This window comes from Carassius carassius, chromosome 16 (genome assembly GCF_963082965.1).
Source record: "Carassius carassius chromosome 16, fCarCar2.1, whole genome shotgun sequence".
Classification (NCBI taxonomy): domain Eukaryota; kingdom Metazoa; phylum Chordata; class Actinopteri; order Cypriniformes; family Cyprinidae; genus Carassius; species Carassius carassius.
This window is the reverse complement of record NC_081770.1, coordinates 14,736,202-14,759,954: the sequence shown is the minus strand read 5'-3', so window position 1 is coordinate 14,759,954 and position 23,753 is coordinate 14,736,202. Positions and strand designations below refer to the sequence as shown.

The following is a 23,753-nucleotide window of genomic DNA, read 5'->3' as shown; positions in this document are numbered from 1 at the left end:
ATGGCGGCATCCTCAACCAGCCCGGAGGCTACAGAACTAGTCAAAAAAAAGACAATTGGCTCTATTATATGGAGATACATCAGTTTTAAGGCGTCGGGCGAACAGCAGGCAGATGTCTACTGTGGGGCCCTATGATTTCCGCGATGTAAAAAATGCGGAGGGAATCGCGGAATTCAGTCAAAAAAATTGAATTTACATTTTAACGTGGAATGTCACGGAATTTGTCAAATTTTAAATGAATTATCAAAAGTAGGTCATTGCACTCATATCAAATCGCGATATAGACTAATATCTACAAATATTAAGCCGGTAATGTCTATTTAAATATGAATCCTGCATGTTCTGCGTGTCTGTGTTAATGAATGGAGCAGAAGTGCTTCTTCGTTTTATTACACACCCGGAAGCATGCGTGGCGCTCCGTTGATTTCAGCTTCTGTCCTCTCACTAAATAAAGACGTGAACACATGAACAACATCTCCAGACATGCACTGAGAGTCACTTCATGAGCATCTGACCGTTTGATTTGAGTAAAACTAGTGTCATATCACATCATAGACTGTAGTATCACATACACAAAACTGTAAAAGGTAAACCCATGAAAATAAAAGTATTTGCCAGAAATCTATTACTAGCCTATTGTTCAGCAGAATGTAGAAAGCCTACTACTACTACTATTAAAATGAAACGAATAATTTAAGGAGTAAATCACACAACATTTCTTCCATGTATTATTTTTAATAGTAAATCCCCTTTGTTTACCAAAAAATAAAGTTTGCTTAATTTTCAATAATTAACAGATAAATTAAATGAATGTTTTATGCCTTCATTTGAGAACCAGAAAAATGTGAATACACAGAATTTTAGAGGGGAAAAACATTTCACATAAGGCTATTTTAAGAAAAAAAATTAACAAATTAAGTTGTTCTTATGCATTTAAATAATTACACTTGCTTAAACACAGAATTAGATAACAATAAAACATATGGTGAAGAAAAAAATAAAACATTTCATAGGCCCCTAAACATGTAATATTTGTCATATTTGTTTTTACAGTAGTTTTTGGGGGGTTATTTTTCCTGTATATCCTCCATATCGCCCAGCCCTAGCTGTCACATTCCTTGTGTCAAGCCACTGTTGAATAACAGACATCATCTGAAGCGTCTCGCTTCAAAAAGGACTGGACTGCTGCTGATCGGTCCAAATTTATCTTCTCTGATGAAAGTAATTTTTGTATTCCTTTTGGAAATCAGGGTCCCAGAGTCCGGAGGAAGAGAGGAGAGGCACAGTCCACGTTGCTTGAGGTCCAGTGTAAAGTTTCCATAGTCAGTGATTGTCAACGCAGCCGTATACCAGGAAGTTTTAGAGCACTTCATGCTTCCTGCTGCTGACCAACAGGACTTGGCACCTGCACACAGTGCAAAGACCTCGTCTCAGATGACCACAAGGCCACAGGAAACAGATGATTCTTCTGCACAATCTGACTTTGCTCCAGCCTGGAATTGAACTGCTGGTTTCGTCTGGTCAGAGGAGAACTGGCCCCCCGACTGAGCCTGGTTTCTCCCAAGGTTTTTTTCTCCATTCTGTCACTGATGGAGTTTCGGTTCCTTGCCGCTGTCGCCTCTGGCTTGCTTAGTTGGGGACACTTCATTTACAGCGATATTGTTGACTTGATTGCAAATGATTACACAGATACTATTTAAACTGAACTGAGATGATATTACTGAATTTAATGAACTGCCTTTAACGGTCATTTTGCATTATTGACACACTGTTTTCCTAATTAATGTAGTTTAGTTGTTTTTACTATCTTTTTTGTTTAAAGTGCCTTATAAAGATGACTTGACTGATGACACTCAACTCTACCTTTGATTCCATCCTGATGATCCGAAGTTAGCTGCTCGCTTCTCAGTTTGTCTAATAGAAATTTGTTGCTGGATGAAGGACCATCACCTTCAGCTCAACCTTGCCAAGACAGAACTGCTTGGGGTTCCATCAAACCCATTGTTTCATCACAGAAACAGCCAGAAACCTTGGAAATATGACTGATGATCAGCTGACTTTGTCAGACCACATTGCTAAAACTGCGGTCCTGCAGATTTGCTTTATTCAACATTAAGAAGTAGGTCTGTAACGGTGGCTGATTTTTACCACCGCGGTAGTCATGGACCAACAACCGGTGTTGGAAAAAAAAAATATATATATATATATATATGTATACATTTATTAGTGTCCAAATTTGCTCGTTAATGAAGGCGATAATTTTTTTTCAGTTTAACGTATGCAAAATATTTAACATAGGGGCGGGGATCGCCACCCACTCACAACTGCTGCTTCTGTCACTTTTTCTCATGACAAGAAGTGCATTTATTCAGTTGCAGAATGACGGAACAGGAGAGGTTTCAGATTCAGACACGCGCTTCACTTCACTTTGTGCGCGCTTCCTTTGTGTGTATCCTTTCATATCAAACTGCGAAATAAACTATGTGCAAGCAGTGTCGTGGTCAGTTAATTCATGGAATTACCAAAAAAGGTGATTTAAGCTGACTTAAACTGTGCATGCATGTAATATATTTTATATACAGGATATATTTATATGTATGCACATGTCTATAGAATCAGCCCAGCACTGTCTCACTCATCTAACACATCCTATTTAACTCGTCAGTTTGTGTTTATTTGAGCACTTCTGTCAGTGAACGCCGCCTGCCAAACACTAAAATAAATATCAAAGAAATAATGCAGTTAAACAGGAAAGTAGCCTAAATAAGAAAGTTAAATACACCCTGTCTAACGGACGCGAGAGACGCAGCGCGACAAAATACTCATTATAATCAGTGATGCTACACTGGATGCAGCACAACACGACATGATAAATCCCCGTCCGGTCTGTGACGTACTGACACAGAGTTCAAATGTCCTGTATAGACAGTAGAGAGACAAAACCTGTCGCAACGCATCTGGTTTACTTTTCCGCCACCAAGCGAGCTCAGTAACTCCTCATCTGCATGCGCTCTCTTTGAAATAGGAATCATTGCCATATTTCTTGTTACCATCTTTTTTTTTTATCGCTGTCACGCTTGTATTTGGCCAGTTTGGAGAAAGAATCACCAAACCTGACCAGCCAGCGTTTGCGATCACGAGAACTTGTGCAAACGCCGATGGGTGACATGAATGCAGATGACTCCAGATCGGTGATGTGGTATTTGCTTTCCCAACAAGATCCATCGCCCAACACTAAATTAATTTGCTGAATGCATAAACTGTATTTTCCTGCGCTCAGATCTGCCAATCTAAAGGAAACACTGTGTTTTGAGGTAATTTGTTAATTACCATAGACTTAGAATTTGCAACTATTACAGTTATTGCACTTATATACAAAACTTTGTATTATGCTTGCTATAGAGTTTGTGACGTCACGTGCACTACCGCCGGTGGCAGTAGACAACCACAGTAGCAACTGACCACCGCGGTGACGCGGTTGTCACGGCAACCGTCACAGCCCTATTAAGAAGATCAGGCCCTTTCTTTCTGAACATGCTGCTGCTTTTGTTGATTTTGATTGCTTCCATGGATGAACTATGCCTTTACACGTTGAAAGCATACCAAGACAAAATTGCAAATTAATGAAACCTGTGTACAAGTCAAAATGGTACATACACAGATCTTTAAAAGGAATTACATTTATATAATTTATAACTTAAATTATAAAGTTTCTATGAATAACCCTTTTAACATCAAAATATTAACATGACTTATGACTAATTTCCCAAAAATGTGTCTTTAATACAAGTACATTTTGTCTTAGAGCAGTTGGCAGATTTTTAATTTGTTTTCAGGCATAAACAAGTTAAAGTGAAAAGATCTGCCAGTGCAGTTCGACAAAACACACCAGATACAATCTATGAAGACAAGTTTTAATATCCCAAGCAGCATTGCTTCCCAAGTAAATTTATGAAATCCATGATGATTGATGATTCAAATCATAATGTCTAAGGAATCCATTTGGGACATGATACTCAAAATTCTAAGAAATAAATCACAATACCTACATCACAGAGACTACTTCATTATTAAGCAATGAAGAAGAAAAATCAACACATTGGTGTTGCCTAAACACTAGGGTGACAAAGCCCTAACCTAGAGTAGTCCTACAGAATATAGGTTTCAAAGAACAGATACATTTTTCACTTTCAAAAATTAGATCTGTTTGTCTGATGAATTCACTCATTCAAAATGGATGACCAGACAAAAACACATTGGCACTGAAGAACAATTATGATATCCAAAGTATGAATACATGTTTGCAACCAACCAATCTTTTAAAACAAGACAGACATGTCACCATCATATTGATGAAATAGGACTGTTTACTCTTGGTGTTCATAAAGATCTTTGCTGGACCAATTGTTCTGCGGCTCGCGTTATTACCAACTTAACCAATTAAATTCATGCAATTCACAGAATGACCACAAATGACAACAATCAACGCCATGCTCTGAATGTGCAAGGCAAAAAGTATCAGACTAGACTACTTTTAGGTTACAGACAAAAGGTGACCATTTATAGGGTTGTGCTTATAGACAATAATATTGTATATTGATGATAGTCAGAGATATCACCTGTGGCTGATGCATTTGATAAAGATACTATTATTATTAGGCTAGTATTATCTATATTAGGGCGTATTCGTTCCATAATATATATCTTTTTTTTTTACAAGGTTATGCTTTATGTAACCAATCATACACAATTCTGTTGAACTTATGAATTCAATGGCCAATCAAAGGCATTCAGATGAGTCATCACTGAAACACCGGAGTTTTGTTGTTTAGTGTGCACTCACTGACTGAATTCTGGTCTTTCGTCTTTTCTGGTTTTTCATCATAAACAAAGTGCATGCAATGTAAGTATAAGAGATAGCTTCACTGCTTAGCGGTGTGTTCTAGGGCTGTGATGGTATCAGATTTTTACCACCGTGGTTGTTCACAGCTGTTGTTCCACCCATTAAAATAGCTCAGTTTTCTTTTGACAGCAAAGTGGTTATATTTCTTTTCGTTTCTTTATAGAAAGAATTTAGAAATATGTTTGGAATATTTATTGTTTGTAAAAGGTTTTTAAGTAACGACCAAGCAGCCAGCAGAAGACATTGAGTTAATCATAGCCTCTGTTCTCAAATCATCATGACTTGCCTAAAATAAAATCATCAAGCATATCACAATTTGAGCCCGACTGATATGGTTTTTTAGGGGGCTGATACCGACGCCGATATTAGGGAGTAAAAAAGATAAATACCGACATTCCTCATCACGGAAATAAGGCCCTAATTATGTAGCAAACTAATATGATAAGCTTACTATGAGAGTTAAAGACGAGGACATTGCATTGAGTTTTTCCAACAAGAAAGCGTCACAGCCAAACTATGAAAAAAAGTGTGACTTATAGTACGGAAAATACGGTACACAAAATAATGTTCTTTTTAGCAACATCATGCGCCCTATGCGACTTATAGTCAGGTGCGACTTATCAAAATTAATTTGACATGAACCAAGAGAAATGAACTAACAGAAAACATTACCGTCTACAGCTGCGAGAGGGCACTCTATGCTGCCAGAGATGCTGCTCAGTGCTCCTGTAGTCTACACTAAGCAGCATAGAGCGCCCTCTTGCGGCTGTAGACGATAATGTTTTCTCTTGGTTCTTGGGTCTAAATAAATGCAACATATGTTTTTTTGCTCATCATGATGTATTTTTGGACTGATGCGACTTATACTCAGGTGCGACTTATAGTCCGAAAAATACGGTATTTGGTGTAATGAAATGGGTTTATGCGGTTTAAGTAAAAAAAAAAAAAAAAAAAACTATTTTCCACATACTGTACATTATTGTTTCTCCTCTATGCCATGCCTTTCTGAAAATAATAGATTTTTACAAAGCTCATTGGTCTGAAAAGCGAGGTGTGCTCTGATTGGCCAGCTATCCAGTGCATTGTGATTGGCCGAACACCTCATGCGTGTGATGAAAATGTTATGCCCCTTACTATACTGTGATGTTGTGTGTCCTGGAGAATGCCGCTCCACCTGAACCAGTGTTGCCACACGCACACAGTGACATAATTTATATAGTATAATAATAAATAAAAAATATTGTACTTGTTTTTTTCAACAAAAAAAAAATCATAAAAAGGAGTAATGTGGGAAATATGCTTCAAAGACTGGGCAAAATAGGGATGAAATCCAAAAAATCTGCCAATAACTTGCTGCTGACGTACATGAAAACTAGCCATTTATCTGGCATTTCTTGTCCTCCCAGATGTTTTGTTTTTCCTTATTTCTATGGTGTCCTTTACATCTATTAAAAATAACATCTTTATTTGCCTCTATATTTTTGAAAGGTATCTTTTCTTGTGTTTTTGTTCAGCCATTTTGTCAGTGCTTTATTATAGACTTCTATGATTGCTAATTCACAACAGAAGACTATTATTAGGTTGAACGTTCAGAATACGACTCCATAGGTTATATTTCAGCACGAATTTCGTGAATGGACAGCGACTCTTAAGTAGCACATAGAACGCGTTCATGTCAAGTAAAGTTTTTGGGAAAAGCGCGTGGAATTGCGGCGAGCGTTTATAACCTTGTACGTTGAGAGCGCTCTTCAGAGCTAAGATACATTGTTATCGGGAAACTCGACCCAGATCAGATTTAAGCATTCATTAAAGTGAATCGGTTCAAAGGAGTCATTAGTTCGCAAATCGGACGAGCCATTAGTGGACAGATATGCTCATATGCTCCACGCATATAACGTTACTCCCAAATATATTTTTAAGGTCGCACAGATTAAATTTCAGGAGCATATGCAACAAAAATGTTGGCAATTTCGAGCCTTGTAGAAGCTGCTAAACTTTCTAGCTAGAAGTAAGCAATAACCAACATGGCGTTACTTTGCTAAGTTAGCCCAGAATCATTTAACATTAATGTTATGGAATCATGACAAAAGTGATCAATTGATTGGTCAAATTTTACTAGACCTGCATATAAAAATGAAAGACAATATATTGGATTTGCTTACATGAATCACCCGTGTTCACGGTCTTCGTCAGTCAACTGAAGCTGTTCACGTGAGTAGATGGTTGGGTGTGGGCGCATTCAGAACAGTGCGCGTACACTTTGAACTTCAATCATGACAAATTATTGGACTACTTGCGGAGAGATATGACGACATGATTCAAAGGCACAAAAAACGTTGACAGCGGTGAGCGATCAGTATGTTTACCAATACCCGACCCATCGCAACCGCCTACATCCCGATTCCGGAAGAATCAAACCCCTGATTTTTAGTTTTGAGAAGAAACTGGGCAGGATTTGTTGTGAAAACCTGGCAACCCTGATCTGAACGCACATGCTGGAGATACACTACTAATTACAGGAGTGCCTTTACTGAGGAGATGCGCATGAAAATCGATTTTTTGCACACCCCTAATCCTCACACACGGACAAGTGTGACATTATATACCTCTGTAAATAAAGGCAATGGAATCATCAGTGCCAAATCTTTTAAATATGTAAATGTACTTACAGACTGTGAGTCAGAACAGCCAGAATTGTAGTCTCCTCTCCCAAGATCAGGAGAACAGTCCTCCATAAAATGCACTGCATTTGAATATTTAGGTTGAACAGTGATGTAATATATGGCTGTGACTGTTGCTGTGACAACTGCGGTTGTCAACTGCAGCCAGCGGTAGTGTAAGTGTTGTCACGCACTCTATAGCAGGCATAATATGAAGTTTGCGTTTTTAGGTTGCGTATTTACTGACGGAAGCGCGTGACTGGCGCCTAGCACTGAAGTGAAGTGGAGCACGCGTCTGAAATGTCTCTCATTCTGCAACTGAATAAATTAACTTCTTGTCAAGAGAAATTGACAGAAGCACCAGTTGTGAGTGGGGTGTATGCAAAATATGCAGAATCTGAAAAAGAAAAAAAAATGATTCGCCTGCATTAACGTGCTAATTTTGACACCACTAATATATTTATACATACATTTTTTATATATATATTTATACATACATGTATATATATATCTCACCCTACTGTAAATACAACTTAACCACCTGATTTCTAGTCGTGACCTCTTTTAGAAGATCAAATAAAGTAATTTCATTTTCACAAGGAAACACACAGTGTCTCCACAACATGGCGGCAGCAACAGCAAGAATAAAAGTTAATTTAATCATTTTAGTGTGTATTATCATCTGTAACATCTAGAAAATGCAGCTAGTTTTCAGAAAATAATCAGATGTTAAGAGATGTTTACACTCAATGCACTGCAGCATTATAAAAACTGGAGTGCAACACAAGGTGAGTTGAAAGGCTTTTTATATTTGTGATTTAACGGAAGTAGCAACAGATTTTTTTTATAAAGTAACAGACATTTGAACAAATTATTTTCCAAAAAGAATATTTTTTTTTTGGCTAGTGATGGTTCTATCTATTGTTGACTGGATGAAAGCAGGTGTGAATCAGTTCGCAGTCAATTGTAAGAAAGGGGTGTGGTTTAAGTACATCAAACGATTTGAAGAAGTTTCATTAGTCTATTCCATTGGAAGAAAAAAAAAAAAACGAAGCAAAAAACAAACAAAAACAAACAAACATTAATTGTTCACCATGAAGATTCATTTAATTTAGAAAATAGATAATTTTGTAAACTTCAGCTTCAATTATGTGAATTTAAATTTCTTGCCGAATTTAACTGCCATTCTGTTATGTCAACATTATACATTTTACCCGACCTCCAAATTCATTAGATCAGTCCTTTGTCTTAAAAATGACACTGGGCTGCCATGTTGCTTTTCAAATCATCCAGCATATTGTGGTGCGAAATGCTTTGTAATGGCGAAAAACGAATATTAACGGCATAAAAGTTTAAAATTATAAAACAAAACAAAAACCCTAAAACCCTTTAATTGCTGGTTTTTGCAATGTTTACAGATTAGATAAAGCAAATTTATTATTTAAAAAAATTCTCAGATAGTTATTCCAAATAAGAATGCAGCGCTAAATTTTTGTCAGTGGGATATTGCTATGAGTGATCACTAATTAAGCTAATTGCATCGAAACACAAAATTATTGTAAATTTGTAGTTCGTATTCAATTCTGATTTTATTTAGTTGAAAAAGTAATTTCCCTACGTAAATAAAAAAATCTGGCAAATTATAATAATTTTACACTGTTAAACTGAAAAATAGGCATGCCTTTTGTTTCAAGGTTGTTGTTGTTGTTGTTTTTTGTAATGATATCTATACTTTAAATCTATGTCTGTGTTTAAATTCACAACACACACTTGAATACAGACACCTTTTTCTGGTAACGTTAGCTAGATCACGCAGCGCCCTGAACTGCGATAACGTTACTTCACGAGGTTTGACGTAGCCGAGCGCATACGAAAAATACACAGATCCGGTCTTTACACGCTAAATTAATCTTCCTTAGCAACCAAAGCGTTAAAGCAGATCGAGTGATATGCAAGAGGCGAAGTGATACTGCGAAACCACCGGTTTGTAGCAGTAAACGTCGATCATTTAGAATTACATTCAATAACATTTCAAATGGCGATGCAACAATACAATAGAGGAACGTTCAGCTCGCGAAAATGGGAGATAAACATTCGTCTGATACTTACCGGTTGAATACAGCCTCGCATACGGATTGAGTAAAAACGTTTAAAAAACAACAGATGTATTTCAGCCCCACTTTGGGTGTCTAACGTTACTTGAGAAAAACTAATACGCAAAAAAAGCCAGGCTAAAATGTAGTTGAGGATAAGCCACACGGTGTCTTTATGGCTAACATGCTTGAAGTAAATGTCACACAGCAGTGAGACCGCGCTTCCTCCAACAAATGAATAAATATTTTTTTAAAACATGTCTTACCTTTTACCGAGTCCCTTCTGAGAGGATTGAAATGAGAGCTGCCGAGCTCTCTGCCATGAAACAAAAAATGGCTCTCAAAGCTTCAGAGGGCGAGCGTTTCGGAGTGGCTGACTGAAGAAGGGGCGGAGCCATCGCGAAAATAGCTAGCTAGCTAAGATTAAAAATTGTTTAGGTGCAAAAGAAGATTTTCATGTTGTTGTGGACAATGGTGCAGAAATATGTATATAACATAAAAGTAAAAAAACAGACCACAGACCATTACATTATTAAACATCTATTTATAGTGTTAATATTAATATAGCCACGAACTGTCATAAATAACTTGATATACATATGTATAAAATATATGTAAATATATATTTAATAATAATAAAAAATCATCACAAAAGGGTTATTATATTCCTACAGGATTTGTAGTTTGGTAGTGGGGGATGGGTGAGCAGGAGCCCAACCCCCACAAATGGGATTGAAGTACATGCTCAACAATAATGATAGGAATGTTGGTTGGAATTTACAACTATGTACTTGGAAAATACTAAAGAACACCACTAGAAGTTGGACTTCCTAACACGTTTTTCACATATTTTGCAGAAATGTGGCCGTATGACATCACATTAACATGGCGGCTTTCTTGAGCACCAAATATAATTAATCAAACTTCTCAAAAACAACCTCTTCAGCCAATATTTGTATAGGTTTCTAAATAAAGCACAACAAAATATCCTCCATATTGAAAATTGTAGACCTTCATGCCATACTACCATTGCATCGTTTATCCTCAACAATTTGGTTGCTAGGTGTTTTTTTATTTCATTTTTTGATGATAATGAACCGCAATGCTAATGACAACATGTTGTTTTCTTACGCAAACATTTAGCGGATAATAGAATGTATTTATGTTCAAAAGTTGGACATTTCAAGAGGTAACATCATATAGCGTAGGCCCTGTCCACATAAACATAGTTATTTTTAAAACCGCAGTTTTTCTACCCGGTTTGACCATTTGTCCACATGTAAACGCAGCGCCAGGTCACTGATACCGAACATTTTTGAAAAGTCCTGCCAGGTTGAGGATTTTCAAAAACTCTGGTTACAGTGTTATCGTCTAGACAGGGAAACCGAAGTTTTTGGGTTTTTACGTCAGAGCCTGTACTTTTATCTTTAGATTATAGCGCCACCTGTTGGTTTGGCATGCTCTTGTGCTTGCGTTTTCATGTGGATGGAGATTTTTTAAAAAACGGAAGAAGGAAAAGCTCTGTTTATAAAAATACCCATGTACGTGTGGACATGGCCTTAGAATGAGTGTAGTATTTGCTTGACATACTATTATACTGGTCACATGACATCCCTAGCAGAGTGGTACTAGTCAACCAGAGTTTTTCTAGTTTATGCAATACTGAAGCTAACTCTGGCTTTATTAGATAGAAGATTATAATTATTTTTTTTTTCACTTTGGTTTGGAGGGACATCCTCTCAGTCCTTCTGATGGCGGCCATTTTATGGTTTGGTGGATGGGTCAATGCCAGTCAACACAGGACATGCTCTGCAATGAAGAAAGCTTAAATAATATACACAACTGAACAAAACGAAACACATTTTATTGTACATTGGATATTATAGTATTTGCTGAGTTGTAATGAACATGATAATGTATCTCTAAAGAAGCATTAGCTCCTTAGCATTAGCTTTCTTTGCTCCTTTTGCAGGCAGTTGGTGTAGTTGCATCATCTACCAGCAGGAGCTGATGCTACCATGCTAACCAGCTCAACCTTGGCCATTTAGCTGGCCCAGTAAAGGCAGAAAGGCATCACCGGTGGGGTACACAACATTCAGTAACTTGATTATTCTAATCATGCTGTTTGTTGAGGTGTCCTGCCAATTTCCTTAATTAAGACCAGCTAGGCCAAAGATGAAAAGAGAATAGTGGAAGAGGATAGTTTTACAGAGGATAGTGAGAAACCGCCTAGCAACCACACAGAGCACCCTAGCAACTGCAAAGTAAAGTGCTAAAAACAACTACATTTTAATCCATGGCAACCACCCTAGCATAAAACCCGGTGACTTTTACATGAGTAAAAACCACTTACCTTTTCTTCAGAAAAACAAACTGCTTCAACATAGACACAATAGATTAGAGAACACCAAAATAGAACTAGCACACCTGCATGCACACATTACTGATAGACATCACTTTTAGATTTGTGGCAGCAGCACATATCCTGAGTAAATCATCAATAAAACCACAATGCTAGCTAAAATAAATATGATATAGCTGTCAGTCAAAATAGGCCATGCTAGTTAATCTAGTATTGGTGAATACTGATGCTAATGGCCATTGTACAAAGTTTTTTATGATTAATGAAAGGGGAAACATGGCTAATGAGTCAACAGTTTCTTTAGTGGTTAGTTACCACAATTCTTTTAAATACTGATACTGTTGGTATTTTTAAATGCTTAAACTGCTGTATTGCATAAAAAGATAATTTAAACAAATTTCCAGATTTATCATTCATCAGAAATACATCCCTCACTCCGAACTTACACCAATGGTTGGGTTATTGTTGCTATGCAACACCACTTAAACAAATGGACTGAAATTTAATTTGGCGTCACTGGTGGCACAGAAATACATACTGCCGCTTTAAATGCCATGTTCACAAAAAAAGAAACATGTTTATAGATGCTTAGATGTAAATTCAAGATTGTGAGAAATACACTAAAAATAAATGATACATATTATTAGATCTGCCATTTCCATTATCTTTTATGTCAAGCTCAATAGACAAGATGGTTTAAGCAACCCCCCTTCCCAAAAATAAATAAATATATATATATATATAAAAGCAAAATCTAATATATTTAGATAATGCAGTTATTATTTATTCAATTATTGCATTTGAAAGAGTGGCACCAAAAATAAACTTAAAATATTCCATTAGAATAATAATTTAAATTAATTCCATTAATAAAACTAAGTGTTCTTCCAGTCAAATGTTATTCAAAAATGTCTACAACCAGATAAAAACAAAGTATGATGAAACGCTTGTTTTTAATGTGTAGGTCACAATTCATTACACACATGAATTAATTCTTACATTTTAATGGATGTTCTCAGCTTCAAAGATGCTAACCTGAGTCTTACATGCATTTTGAGACTAAAATGTATTTTAAATGGGACATTAACTCCAAAATTTGGTCTGGTCTGAGCATCATGCGAATTACATCATTTTCAGATATATCAAAGGGGAAATAATACTGAATCAACAATAGTGCAGATACCACAGAATCATGCAAACCATTTACAGTTGAAGGACTCAATCACAGGACAAAATATCTGCAGAAATACTATAAATACAACTGAATAATGTATATTAAACACTGATGCATTACATATTAACATTTCAGATATATGCAGATTTAGGTTGCATTTATGGATTTGAAAATTAAGAAAATATTGGGTCACTTTTTCCATGTATATGAGGTATATAGTAGTTCTAGAAATTGTTCAGTTTCTTTTTGTCTGTAAACATCTGAAGTGGGTGAGAAGATGCATAAAACTCAAAAGTACAAGTTCACCCAAATACAACAAAAAACATTTTTACTGTGCATTTTCATTACTGGCTAACTAAAACAGGACCTGCAGTGGAGATGTGGTGTGTTCAGGTAGTTTCAGAATTACCTTAATTACGAGTTTGCAACTATTAAAAATCACTCATATCTTTGTTAAACTTGTAATTGCTCAAATTGCTTTGAATTTTACCAATACATATTTTTATATTCAGACATGAATGCAGCATCAATCAGTCTTCAACCTTTTGCGCAACTCTACAAAATGTCCAGTGATGTTCTACCGTGTTCTCATTGGCGCGTTCACTCATGTGATGCACCCGCGTGTTGCGAATTGTGAAGCCTTGCTTGGAGATGTACTCCACCAGATGCACCCGAAGGGAAACCTCTTGGTGATAATCACATGGTCCAAAGGTAAAAGACACTTGAAAGTCTCTTGTGTCCATCATGTGTTTATTCCATCTGGTGAAGTTGTTGGAGATGCCTTCAAGTAGCGCGTGAACTTTGGTGGTGATAGTGAGTTGGGTGATAATGACTGCCACCGGGTTTGAGTACTTGGACAGCTTACGAATACTTGAAAGTTCTACCACTTGCTCAAATGTGTCCAATGGATAAAGAGGTTTGGTGTCTCCTAAACAATGGATCAAGGGCTCGATCTGATAAAAGTCTGCTTCCTTCCGGAGGAGCTCTGTTTCTTTGAAGTCACATGGAAGCGTCAGTTTCGAGGTTCGTAAAAAGTTCAAGATGTAACGGAATAGAGGACCATCTCGATCTATGAAATAGTTGCCCTGGGCATCTCGTGTGGTGGGAAAATCACCACGAAACATGGCACCCAACATTGAGTCCGGATAACGTTGGAGGGTGGAAAGCGATGTGGTGTACAAATGGCCACCAACATTTAGGGTAACCGTATCCATCATCTACAACAAAGAACATAAACATTACATGCATTTTGTTCTTGCTGACAATGTCAAGATGGTGCTTGTACTGATGCTACAAACACTCAACAGATTACTGCTGAAAAGACCACTTTAGACTGGTAAAAATTGCCACAAAGATCCATTGATTTGGTGCTGTTCTTGTTCCTGAGCCTTCAAACTTACATTGTTTCCCAGCAGAACTTAAACCCACTTGGTTTTTCTAGTGAACTGTTTGACCAAGGAAGATTTGTTGGGGTCCAGCCTCAAAAACAACATTTGCTGCTTTCAAAACCCTTAATAACATTGATTTCTATGGAAACGCTAGTATGTAAAATAAAGCCTCATTCAGACTGCCAGCCTTATGCCAATTTTGTGCATATCCAATTGGAACCCAATCTAGATGACTGACTGTCCAAACAGTGTATCTGAACTGTTCATATTCTATTTGTGTGTCCAGATGCGCTCTTTCGCTTTACGGAATGTGCGTTGGTTTCTATGTCAATGATATTGCATTGTTATCCCTATGCTAAAAACAATAACACCAATACAATTAGCAAAACACATTGTCTTACGATATGACAACATGTTGACGTCACCCTGTATTATACTTCGCTTTTTGAGGCATTGGCAGAAATGCAGGAAGCTGGAATGTGTGACTTTATTCTTTGCTGCCCTCTTCCTTGGGTTTCAAAACTCAAAGAGCACCGAATACTAGCAGTATATTTAATTTTTCTGCTTGACTTGCATTTCGCAACAACACAAGCATGTTTTCTACCAAAGCCTCTAATGCGTTTTTTTTTTACGTGGCCTGACAGCATGAAAAAGCTACGCTATATCCGATTGACTGGTCAGACTGAAACAGATTTCCAGGAATGAGATTTGAGAAAGATTCCAAACCACATATAAATGCGCTTTAAAACGGATTTGCAAAATTTTTTATTTCATGTAGTTTGTTGCTGTTCAGACCAGCTAAATATGCACAAAAATCCGATTTGGGCTGACAGTCTGAACAAGGCTTAAGGCTACATTTACACTAGTGCATTTTTGTACTAAATAATAATAGTTTGAAAACTCTGGGTTAGCATTTCAGTATAAACAGACCAAACTGAGATTTTTTAAAAAAGATGACGTGGCTGCCCATGTTTGCTCTGTGTATCCTTGACGACCATGTAAACAATAACATCATGCCCACTGAGTACCTGCCAGTGACTAGCAACCAGCTTCCTGTTTACACTTTTACACGCGTGCCCAGTGTGCATGAATGTCATGGTCATGTGATATGCGACATGCAAGGGTCTGTAATATGGACGGAGATTGTTTCTGAAACACAGTGAAAACACCATTGTAAATGAGGATCAACATTTTAAAAATGAAAACGCAATAGTGTAAACAGGGCCTAAGCTTCAGGAGGTATGGATTAAATCACCACATGAGTTTGGAATTCAACCATGTTCTTCATAAAACCTTGTTCTCAGACAAAATGGACCACTGGGATAGGACAAAATGGCTGATCCTCCAAGCTTGTTTTCATTTTATTTTGAGTCTTTAGAGGTCGTGTTCTTAAGGTGGTAAGCAACCATTTAATAATGCCCTAGCAATTACCCAGAACACCCTAGCGACTGCCTACCAACAGCTAAGCCAGTGGTTCCAAATCATAGTCCTCATGTGAATATGCTTTTGAATGGTGCTTTTTGAATGAGGTCTGGTTTCACGTTATTTCACGTGAACCGCGGCAGCTAACATCCGGACTTTGGCTTCAGTCCAGAGTCTGCATTTATTTAAAACTTTTGCAACTACACCGCCTCAGAATGATTATGTCCACTATTTCATTTTACTAAGAGTTTCATATAGAATCTAGGGGGAAATCTATTAGACTGTGGCTGTCAAATGCAGCTTTACTGAGGTCAACGAGTCAGGCTCGAGCAAACCTTATCAAAACACTAGTAGCTACTTTAAAAAATGGGGCGGGGCTCAATATGTCCCGCCCTCTCTTCCTGTTTCATTTGAAATTACGTCACCACATAGAAAAATGCTGCTTGTTTCATGGCACTCTAGGGGACCTTTAAGTCACTGTCTCAAAGGATTACGATATGTAATTTCTTTTATTAAAATATCCAAAAACCACTAAAACAGCGTTATATATTTTGCTGACTTGTGTACTTACATTAACTCAAATAACAAAGACAATAGAATACCCAAGACATGTCACTCGTATAGTTTTGAGTGGGGAAAAATGCAATGCTCAATATGGCCGCTCATTTGCAGGAAGCCCCGCCTTCTGAATGAAAGAGCCAATTGCTAATCGATAAAGTCAGTCACTGCAGCTGCCATTAGAAATCCTCATTGCTATAAAAACAGTCAGCACTCAGTGACACGTCCATAGTGTCACCGTGCCACCTGCCAATGACGTCATAACCCCTCGATTCTGTTTTTTTGTTTTTTAGAAAACATGAAAACCCCAAAGACACTTTAATATGTTGTGCGTTTTAATTAATACATGACAACAGAGCAGAGTAGCATTATAACAGAACTTTAGAACGTATCTAGTATGATAAAACAGCGCTGCTTTTTTTCCTACCACATACGCATGACCAGAAGGAGCGGAAGCGATCAACTGTGGCATAATAAAAACTCAACTGCTTTTGAGTCGTGTGTCACGCTTGTTCAGCGGCCTCATTTCGCTTCTTTCAGCAGCCTTGTCTCACTCTGCTTCATTCTTCTACGTTAATAAATCATTAGCTCATCCATTAATGAGTCCTGTCGGATTGCATTGGCTGTGGGGATGAAGACCACAACTCCCATGATTCCACACTCAGTCACAGCGTCATCAAACTACGCCTTTGTCTGTTTGTTTATTTTGAATGTGCCCTCCAGTGAAAAATAACATATTGTGCCTTTAACATAGAGGCTAACTTTATGCAAATGGTCCCTGATTCAGATAACCGGTTCGTTAGAAGAGAGCTACATACATGAACTGATTTCTGATCAGTTCATGTATGATGATCCCTATACAGTGTTCAGTGCTTCCTACTCCCTGAGCAGGGGAAATCCGTTGAAGTTTACTTCACTTCGGAATTTTCATTCATGGATTTGCACTACACCACCGCTTGCAGCGTCTTCACACACAGACGAGTGTGACATCATATACTTCTGTAAATTAATACAATTTTAATTAAATCTTGCAAACTTTAATGCCTTTTGGAATGGAACATATACACTCTTTTCGAACTGGAATCATGACAGAATATTCTGTGACCACTTCACAGGTCTCTTACGATCAAATAGAACTATTGCCATATGTGATAAGAGAAACATACTAAATGTGCGTTTGGAGGTTGCAAGGACTGGAACTGAGAAACGCTGAGCTAAGTAATCAACATAAACAACGAGTAACTGTATCCATCTTCAACCACCAAGAACATAAATATTTGATGTTCAAAGCATTGAATGTGAATTTTTTACCTGCTAAGAATCTCAAGATGGTACTCAGACTGATATGAATGACCATTTTAGACTAACACAAGTTACCACACAGATCCATTGATTCAGGGCTGTTCCAGTTGTTGGACCATCAAAACAAAGCTGCACCGAGCAAAACGTCAACCATCTTGTTTTTTCTAGCAATGCTAGATGGCTACAGACGCCTGGAAAACAACATTTGCTGCTTTCAGCTGCACTTAAAATATCCTAAAGAATATTAGTTTCTATGGTAACTCAAATATGATATACTGAGCTTAACACCAGTAGTATGGTAAATGTCACATGACAGGTTTTCAAATATCGTGTAACTCTAAGACAAATTGGACCATTAGCTTAAGACAAAATGGCTGACTCTTCAAGCTTGTTTTCATATTCTCTTTGAATTATTGAAGGTCCTGTTCTTAAAGTGACAAGCAACTGTTCAGTAACTTCTTAGTTAACTACCCAGAACACCCTGGCACCTGTTTAACAAAAGCCCCTTTCACACATAAAGTCTTTACTGGTAAATTACCGTAACGAGACCATGTGTGAACAGTAACTTTTCAGAAATACTGGTAAATTCCTTTCCAACAATTTATCAGTAAGGGAAGTTGTATTATTACCAGTAAATTACCTAAATTATTTGTGTGTGAATGCATAATGAAGATTACCGGTATATGTGCACGTACAAGTTCAATATGCGTTGACGTAGGATGTCTACTCTGGGCCAATCATAACATTCTGATGCAGATGACACATTTACTCCGCACTGTGTAGTTCAGTTTGAACGATGTCTCTGGGCCAAAAGTGCTGCATGAATGTTTGACACAAAAATCTAAACATAAAAAATGTTGACTATGTGTACCCCTCCATGTTTACAAACACAACACTGGGAGGCACAGCCATTTAGAGGTAATTTTTCTGGTTAAGGATGTCACAGAATTTACCAGTGTTTTTAAATGGATGTCTGAATGGTGCTTTACCGGTAAAAAGACAGAACGTCGTTGGCTGTGTGAACAGTGCATTTTTGTATTTACCAATAAAGTTGTTCAGGTAATATTATTGCAATATTCTAGTATTACTGTGTGAAATGAGCTAATGTGTTGAAAACTATCGACAGCCTAGAACGAGGGTGTCCAGGCTCGGTCCTGGAGGGCTGGTGTCCTGCAGAGTTCAGCTCCAACTCAATCTCAATACACCTGCCTGGGAGTTTTTAGTATGCCTAGTAAGACCTTGATTAGCTGGATCAGGTGTGTTTAATTAGGTTTGAAGCTAAACTCTGCAGGGCACCGGCCCTCAAGGATCGAGTCTGGACAACCCTGGTCTAGCAACACCCTAGAAACCACACAAAACACTCTAGCAACTGCACAGCCATTAATCAACTTAGATAACTGTGAACATGCAAATGTGATGTTAAATTATTGAGATATTAACTTAAAATATATCACATTAATATTTTATATCAAAAGGGGTCGGTTGACGAAAATATTTGTGAATACTTGCACTAGAATATCATAAAGACATGGGGGGGTTTACTTGGAGGCAGGGAGCAATTATTTAGTAATACCCTAGGTCTTGCGTAGCCAGGCCTTCAAGTTGAAGCTCAGGAATTCATGACAGCTTTCATTGGCCAAGGCCCACCTACGAGGCTGTTTAACCGACATGTCCAACAACTAATCACAGTTCGCTTTGTTCAACGTCAAGTTCCGCAGCATGGAAATGTCGCCACCATAGCAGACTGGTGTGAAAAACTCTCGGACGTATTTTAAAGATTTCACATACTTTTAAAAATCCAGCATTTAGTTGATACTGCTGTTCGTCACAGTTGTAAACATAACTGCTTTCTACTTTCGTCATGGGTTTTGGTGCCATGGTATCTTTGCTTTCCAGACAGAACATTAAAGAACGCGGCAAACAAATCTCACGGAAATCCTGTAGAATTCAACCAATCCAATAACGACTTCAACACTATTCATCAGACGTTTAGCCAACTGTTTGTGGGCGTGACGTCTGAGGCTGAGACTAGTAATACCCTAACCACCACCTAGCAACACTCCAGAAACCAACAAAATAATTTGTTTTCTTGTAATACTTTCATATATATATATATATATATATATATATATATATATATATATATATATATATATATATATATATGTGGTAACACTCACTATTCTCATAATTACCTAGTTGCTTATTAGCATGTCTATTATTAACACATAGGTTGTTTATTAGTACTTATAAAGTACTTATTCTGCATTACTATATTCTACATTCCTAATCCTACCCCAAACCTAAACTTAACAACTACCTTACTAACTATTAATAAGCAGCAAACTGGGAGTTTATTGAGGCAAAATCGTAGTTAATCTTTTGTTAATAGCAAGAATTGGACCATAAAATAAAGTGTGACCTATATATATATTTTTGCTCATGATTCTGTTTGTATTTATACAGTAAACAATTTCGACACGGGTTTGGGTTGAGAACCGCTGCTTTATTACATCCGTTTATATATTTACCATGTGTGCCCAGTCTCCATTCTCCATGTGGCCAATGGTCCTTTTCAATGATGCGATGAATGACGCTCTCTGCAGCCTTTCTTGGGTAGAAACACTTCACCTGCAGCAAACTAAAGAAATATACACACTACTTTACAGTATAGACGACATTCAAGAGTAGTTGTGATGAAATCACCGTGGAAACATTAGAATCGTGAAATGAATGAATCACGTGAAGGACACCTAAGGATTTCCCAGCATCCAAGCACAGATTTTTACAACGTCTCAAACAGAAAAACATAAAACGTAACTAGCTACGGAAAGCAGCAATCTGCAGATACTGATGAATGATAATGATTAAAAGATGATGCACCACGCGCATAATTTATAGCCGCTGCGTGACGTCTTAATCAACACAACATATGCGTAATCAAAAATCTATCGCTTAAAGCGAATAAAAACGGATTGCTTATATTTACGTTACCTCGTTGCAAATACGTTAAAGCTCAGGGATTTTAGTCTCTGCTCCTCGTCCGATGGACTTCAGTTGCTTCTTCTCGTTTAAAGCATCTGGATTATGTAGGATAGGGGAAATAAACAGGGATAGTTTAGGAGCTTTTCGTTACTTTTTCAAAATAGAAGTACATCTTGAAAGCTTTATGTTCAAAAGAGACTCGTTTGATTGAGTAAAGGCTGCTAAATAGCTGTATTTGTTTATGGATTCACACAGAGCAGGACGGATGAGAGGGGCATCAGTGTGGGATGAGCGGAAATGACACACCCACGAAACAAGCCACGCCCATTACACAGATCCCCGCCCTGTTTAAATCTATAACGGTCATCCAAAACACTTAAATCAGCAGAATTTATACAGCAGAATTTATACTTTATAAGTTTATTATGATTCTGACTAAGTGTAACGTATTTATAAATATTTCCTTGCCAGATTTGTTCCAGTATTTCACTATAATAATAAATAATAATTAATATATATATATATATATATATATAGACACACACACACACACACACACAGATTATAGTGACATACTGTACACTTAAATGATAATGACGTAAAAAACGTAATCATTGATTTCTACGTTTGCGTTTTAATAATACTTTTTATTCTGTATTATGAAAAACTATCGTGGATATGGTTACACTTTTAAGATCTAAATTGGTTTTGAGTAAATTAGATATAAACCATTACATTTCTGTGAAAATGATAATCAACTTTTTAAACAAATAACAACTGTAACAGCCCTCAACTGTCATCATTTCTACCAATTTAATATTTAAGACTAAATTCCTTATAATCACATGGACTGAGACTGATCTCCTAAGATATATTTACGCGAAACAAATATCCAATAAGTTCAAGGTCAATCAAAAGAATAGCCTAATTTTTTGGATTGTTATTTTTTTTAAATTATAATTACTGTTTGTGTATTACTTTCAAGCAGGCAAAATATTACCTTACAAAACGGTAAATAAAATGGATTTTATGCAACCTTTGTTGTGACAGTTTTACAAAGCTCTCTTTAATGGCTATGCTTAATTTCAATACTGCAAAAATGTAACAAGATGAAAGAAATCACAAGCAATTCTTACAACCCTTTTTGATAAAATGTTATTACTTTAGTTTATAGACTTTACAGCATAATACACATGGTTGGTTGTTTACAGCCATAATAAACACCAAAACCTCCTTTGGGGGTCAAAATGAGTAGACCATTTTAATGAATGAAGAGCCATGTAACAGAAAGACCTACACAAACATTTAAAGTCTTTTTGATGGAGTTGATGTCCTTGATTTGTGGTAAGGTATTGTCCTCCAAAATCTTGGCGTATGGCATTGGAATATCTACACCCGTGACTCGGACTGCAGGGGTGTCAAGGTAACTGAAAGCGGGACCTTGAATTAAAAAAGAAAATAAGAAATAATAAATCACTTTACTGAGAAGAAAACAAGGATGGGTATGTTTGGAATGACACACTCCCTAATCTTTATGAAAGTACAGGTGCTGGTCATATAATTAGAATATCATCAAAAAGTTGATTTCTTTCACTAATTCCATTCAAAAAGTTAAACTTGTATATTATATTCATTCATTAAACACAGACTGATATATTTCAAATGTTTATTCCTTTTAATTTTGATGACTATAACTGACAACTAATGAAAATCCCAAATTCATTATCTTGGAAAATTAGAATATTAAGACCAATGCAAAGAAAGGATTTTTAGAAATCTTGGCCCACTAAAAAGTATGAAAATGAAAAGTATGAGCATGTACAGCACTCAATACTTAGTTGGGGCTCCTTTTGCCTGAATTACTGCAGCAATGCGGCGTAGCATGGAGTCGATCAGTCTGTGGCACTGCTCAGGTGTTATGAGAGCCCAAGTTGCTCTGATAGTGGCCTTCAGCTCTTCTGCATTGTTGGGTCTGGCATATCGCATTTCTATGGGGTTAAGGTCAGGTGAGTTTGCTGGCCAATTAAGAGCAGGGATACACTCTAAAAAATGCTGAGTTGAGACCGCTGCGTAGGACATTGGGTTGTTTTAACCGAAGTTTGGGTTGAAAATCGGTCTGGATTATAACCCAGTGGCACTGGGTTGGGAACGTGGACGTGAAGGAGAGCACGCATGTCACCTTAAGATCGTACGTCTCCAGTGCGAGCAGCCACCAGCTTCTCAGCGTGAAAGAAGCGAAAAGCGAGTGAAAGACATCATGGTAAGTAAAGTTTCAAATTGTAAAGTTATCGTTTATTGTTTACCCGGTTGTATGAAAGGCGGACGTTATATAAATAAAATATTTTTTTGAGGTTTTCGCCTCAGAAACGGAGGTCTTAACGGCCCTCTTTTAACGTTATTGAACGGAAGAGGTACTTTTAATATAACGTCCGTGAGTGTCTTATGTCATATTTACATAAGATTTTACATTATCTGCACTTTTTGAGGTGTTAATAGACGGTTATGGTTACGGTTACACTCATGCTAATTTGTTATCTTATTTTTCACGTTTAAACTGAATGTATGTTAGTCTCCTAAAGGAAACGGCATTGTGTAGTAAAGACTATCATAATTATTGTGAGGCTGTTGAAGTGGTAATTGTTAAAAATATGTTTTACATATGATATTTCAGACTTGTTGAGCTCGTGTCTTCATTGTCCTCGAGCCGAGGGTTAAAGACACAGAAGCTGTTTGTGTGAAGAGTCTCAGTCAGACTGTGTGAGGAGGATGCGGTGTTCTTCAGAAGAGAGGGAGAGACGGGTTTAAGGAGAGTAAACTTCAGAATTCCTTCATGTTATTCTTTTTTTTTTTACTAAGACTAAATAATGTTGGTTTTTGTAGATGTTGAATTCGTCTCCGGTTACTAT

At 37.1% G+C, this 23,753-nt stretch overlaps 3 protein-coding genes across 4 annotated transcripts in view; all 3 read right to left on the bottom strand.

Moving 5' to 3' along the window:
* LOC132159644 (coiled-coil domain-containing protein 71-like) overlaps positions 1 to 10,055 on the bottom strand; it is a 26,186-nt gene extending 16,131 nt beyond the window's left edge. The window contains exon 1 of one of the 2 annotated variants that reach the window (XM_059569216.1): positions 9,923 to 10,055. The gene's annotated coding sequence lies outside the window, so the exon portion shown is untranslated. Of the gene's footprint in view, positions 1 to 9,672; positions 9,819 to 9,922 lie in introns of those variants that run through there. The other variant, XM_059569217.1, reaches the window with a different exon arrangement.
* Positions 10,056 to 13,131: 3,076 nt separating this feature from the next.
* On the bottom strand, positions 13,132 to 21,159 carry kctd6a (potassium channel tetramerization domain containing 6a). The gene is made up of 3 exons (XM_059569215.1): positions 20,857 to 21,159; positions 20,394 to 20,503; positions 13,132 to 14,409 (listed from the first exon to the last, which is right to left on the bottom strand). Exons 2-3 carry the CDS (start codon positions 20,418 to 20,420, stop codon positions 13,723 to 13,725), a joined length of 714 nt encoding a protein of 237 aa, XP_059425198.1. The 5' UTR covers positions 20,421 to 20,503; positions 20,857 to 21,159; the 3' UTR covers positions 13,132 to 13,722.
* Positions 21,160 to 22,093: 934 nt separating this feature from the next.
* The window catches only part of LOC132159641 (pyruvate dehydrogenase E1 component subunit beta, mitochondrial-like), a 77,273-nt gene continuing 75,613 nt past the window's right edge, over positions 22,094 to 23,753 (bottom strand). Inside the window, exon 10 of the mRNA XM_059569211.1 lies at positions 22,094 to 22,287. Within this exon, the coding sequence (XP_059425194.1) occupies positions 22,109 to 22,287 (179 nt within the window). The 3' untranslated portion in view covers positions 22,094 to 22,108. The remainder of the gene's footprint in view (positions 22,288 to 23,753) is intronic.

Excerpts from the sequence above, each read along its gene's own strand:
- kctd6a (XM_059569215.1), bottom strand. The coding sequence starts at position 20,420 with ATGGAGAATGGAGACTGGGCACACATG. Across the intron at positions 14,410-20,393 it reads ATGGAGACTGGGCACACATG|ATGATGGATACGGTTACCCT; the intron begins GTAAATATATAA and ends TCTTTGTTGTAG.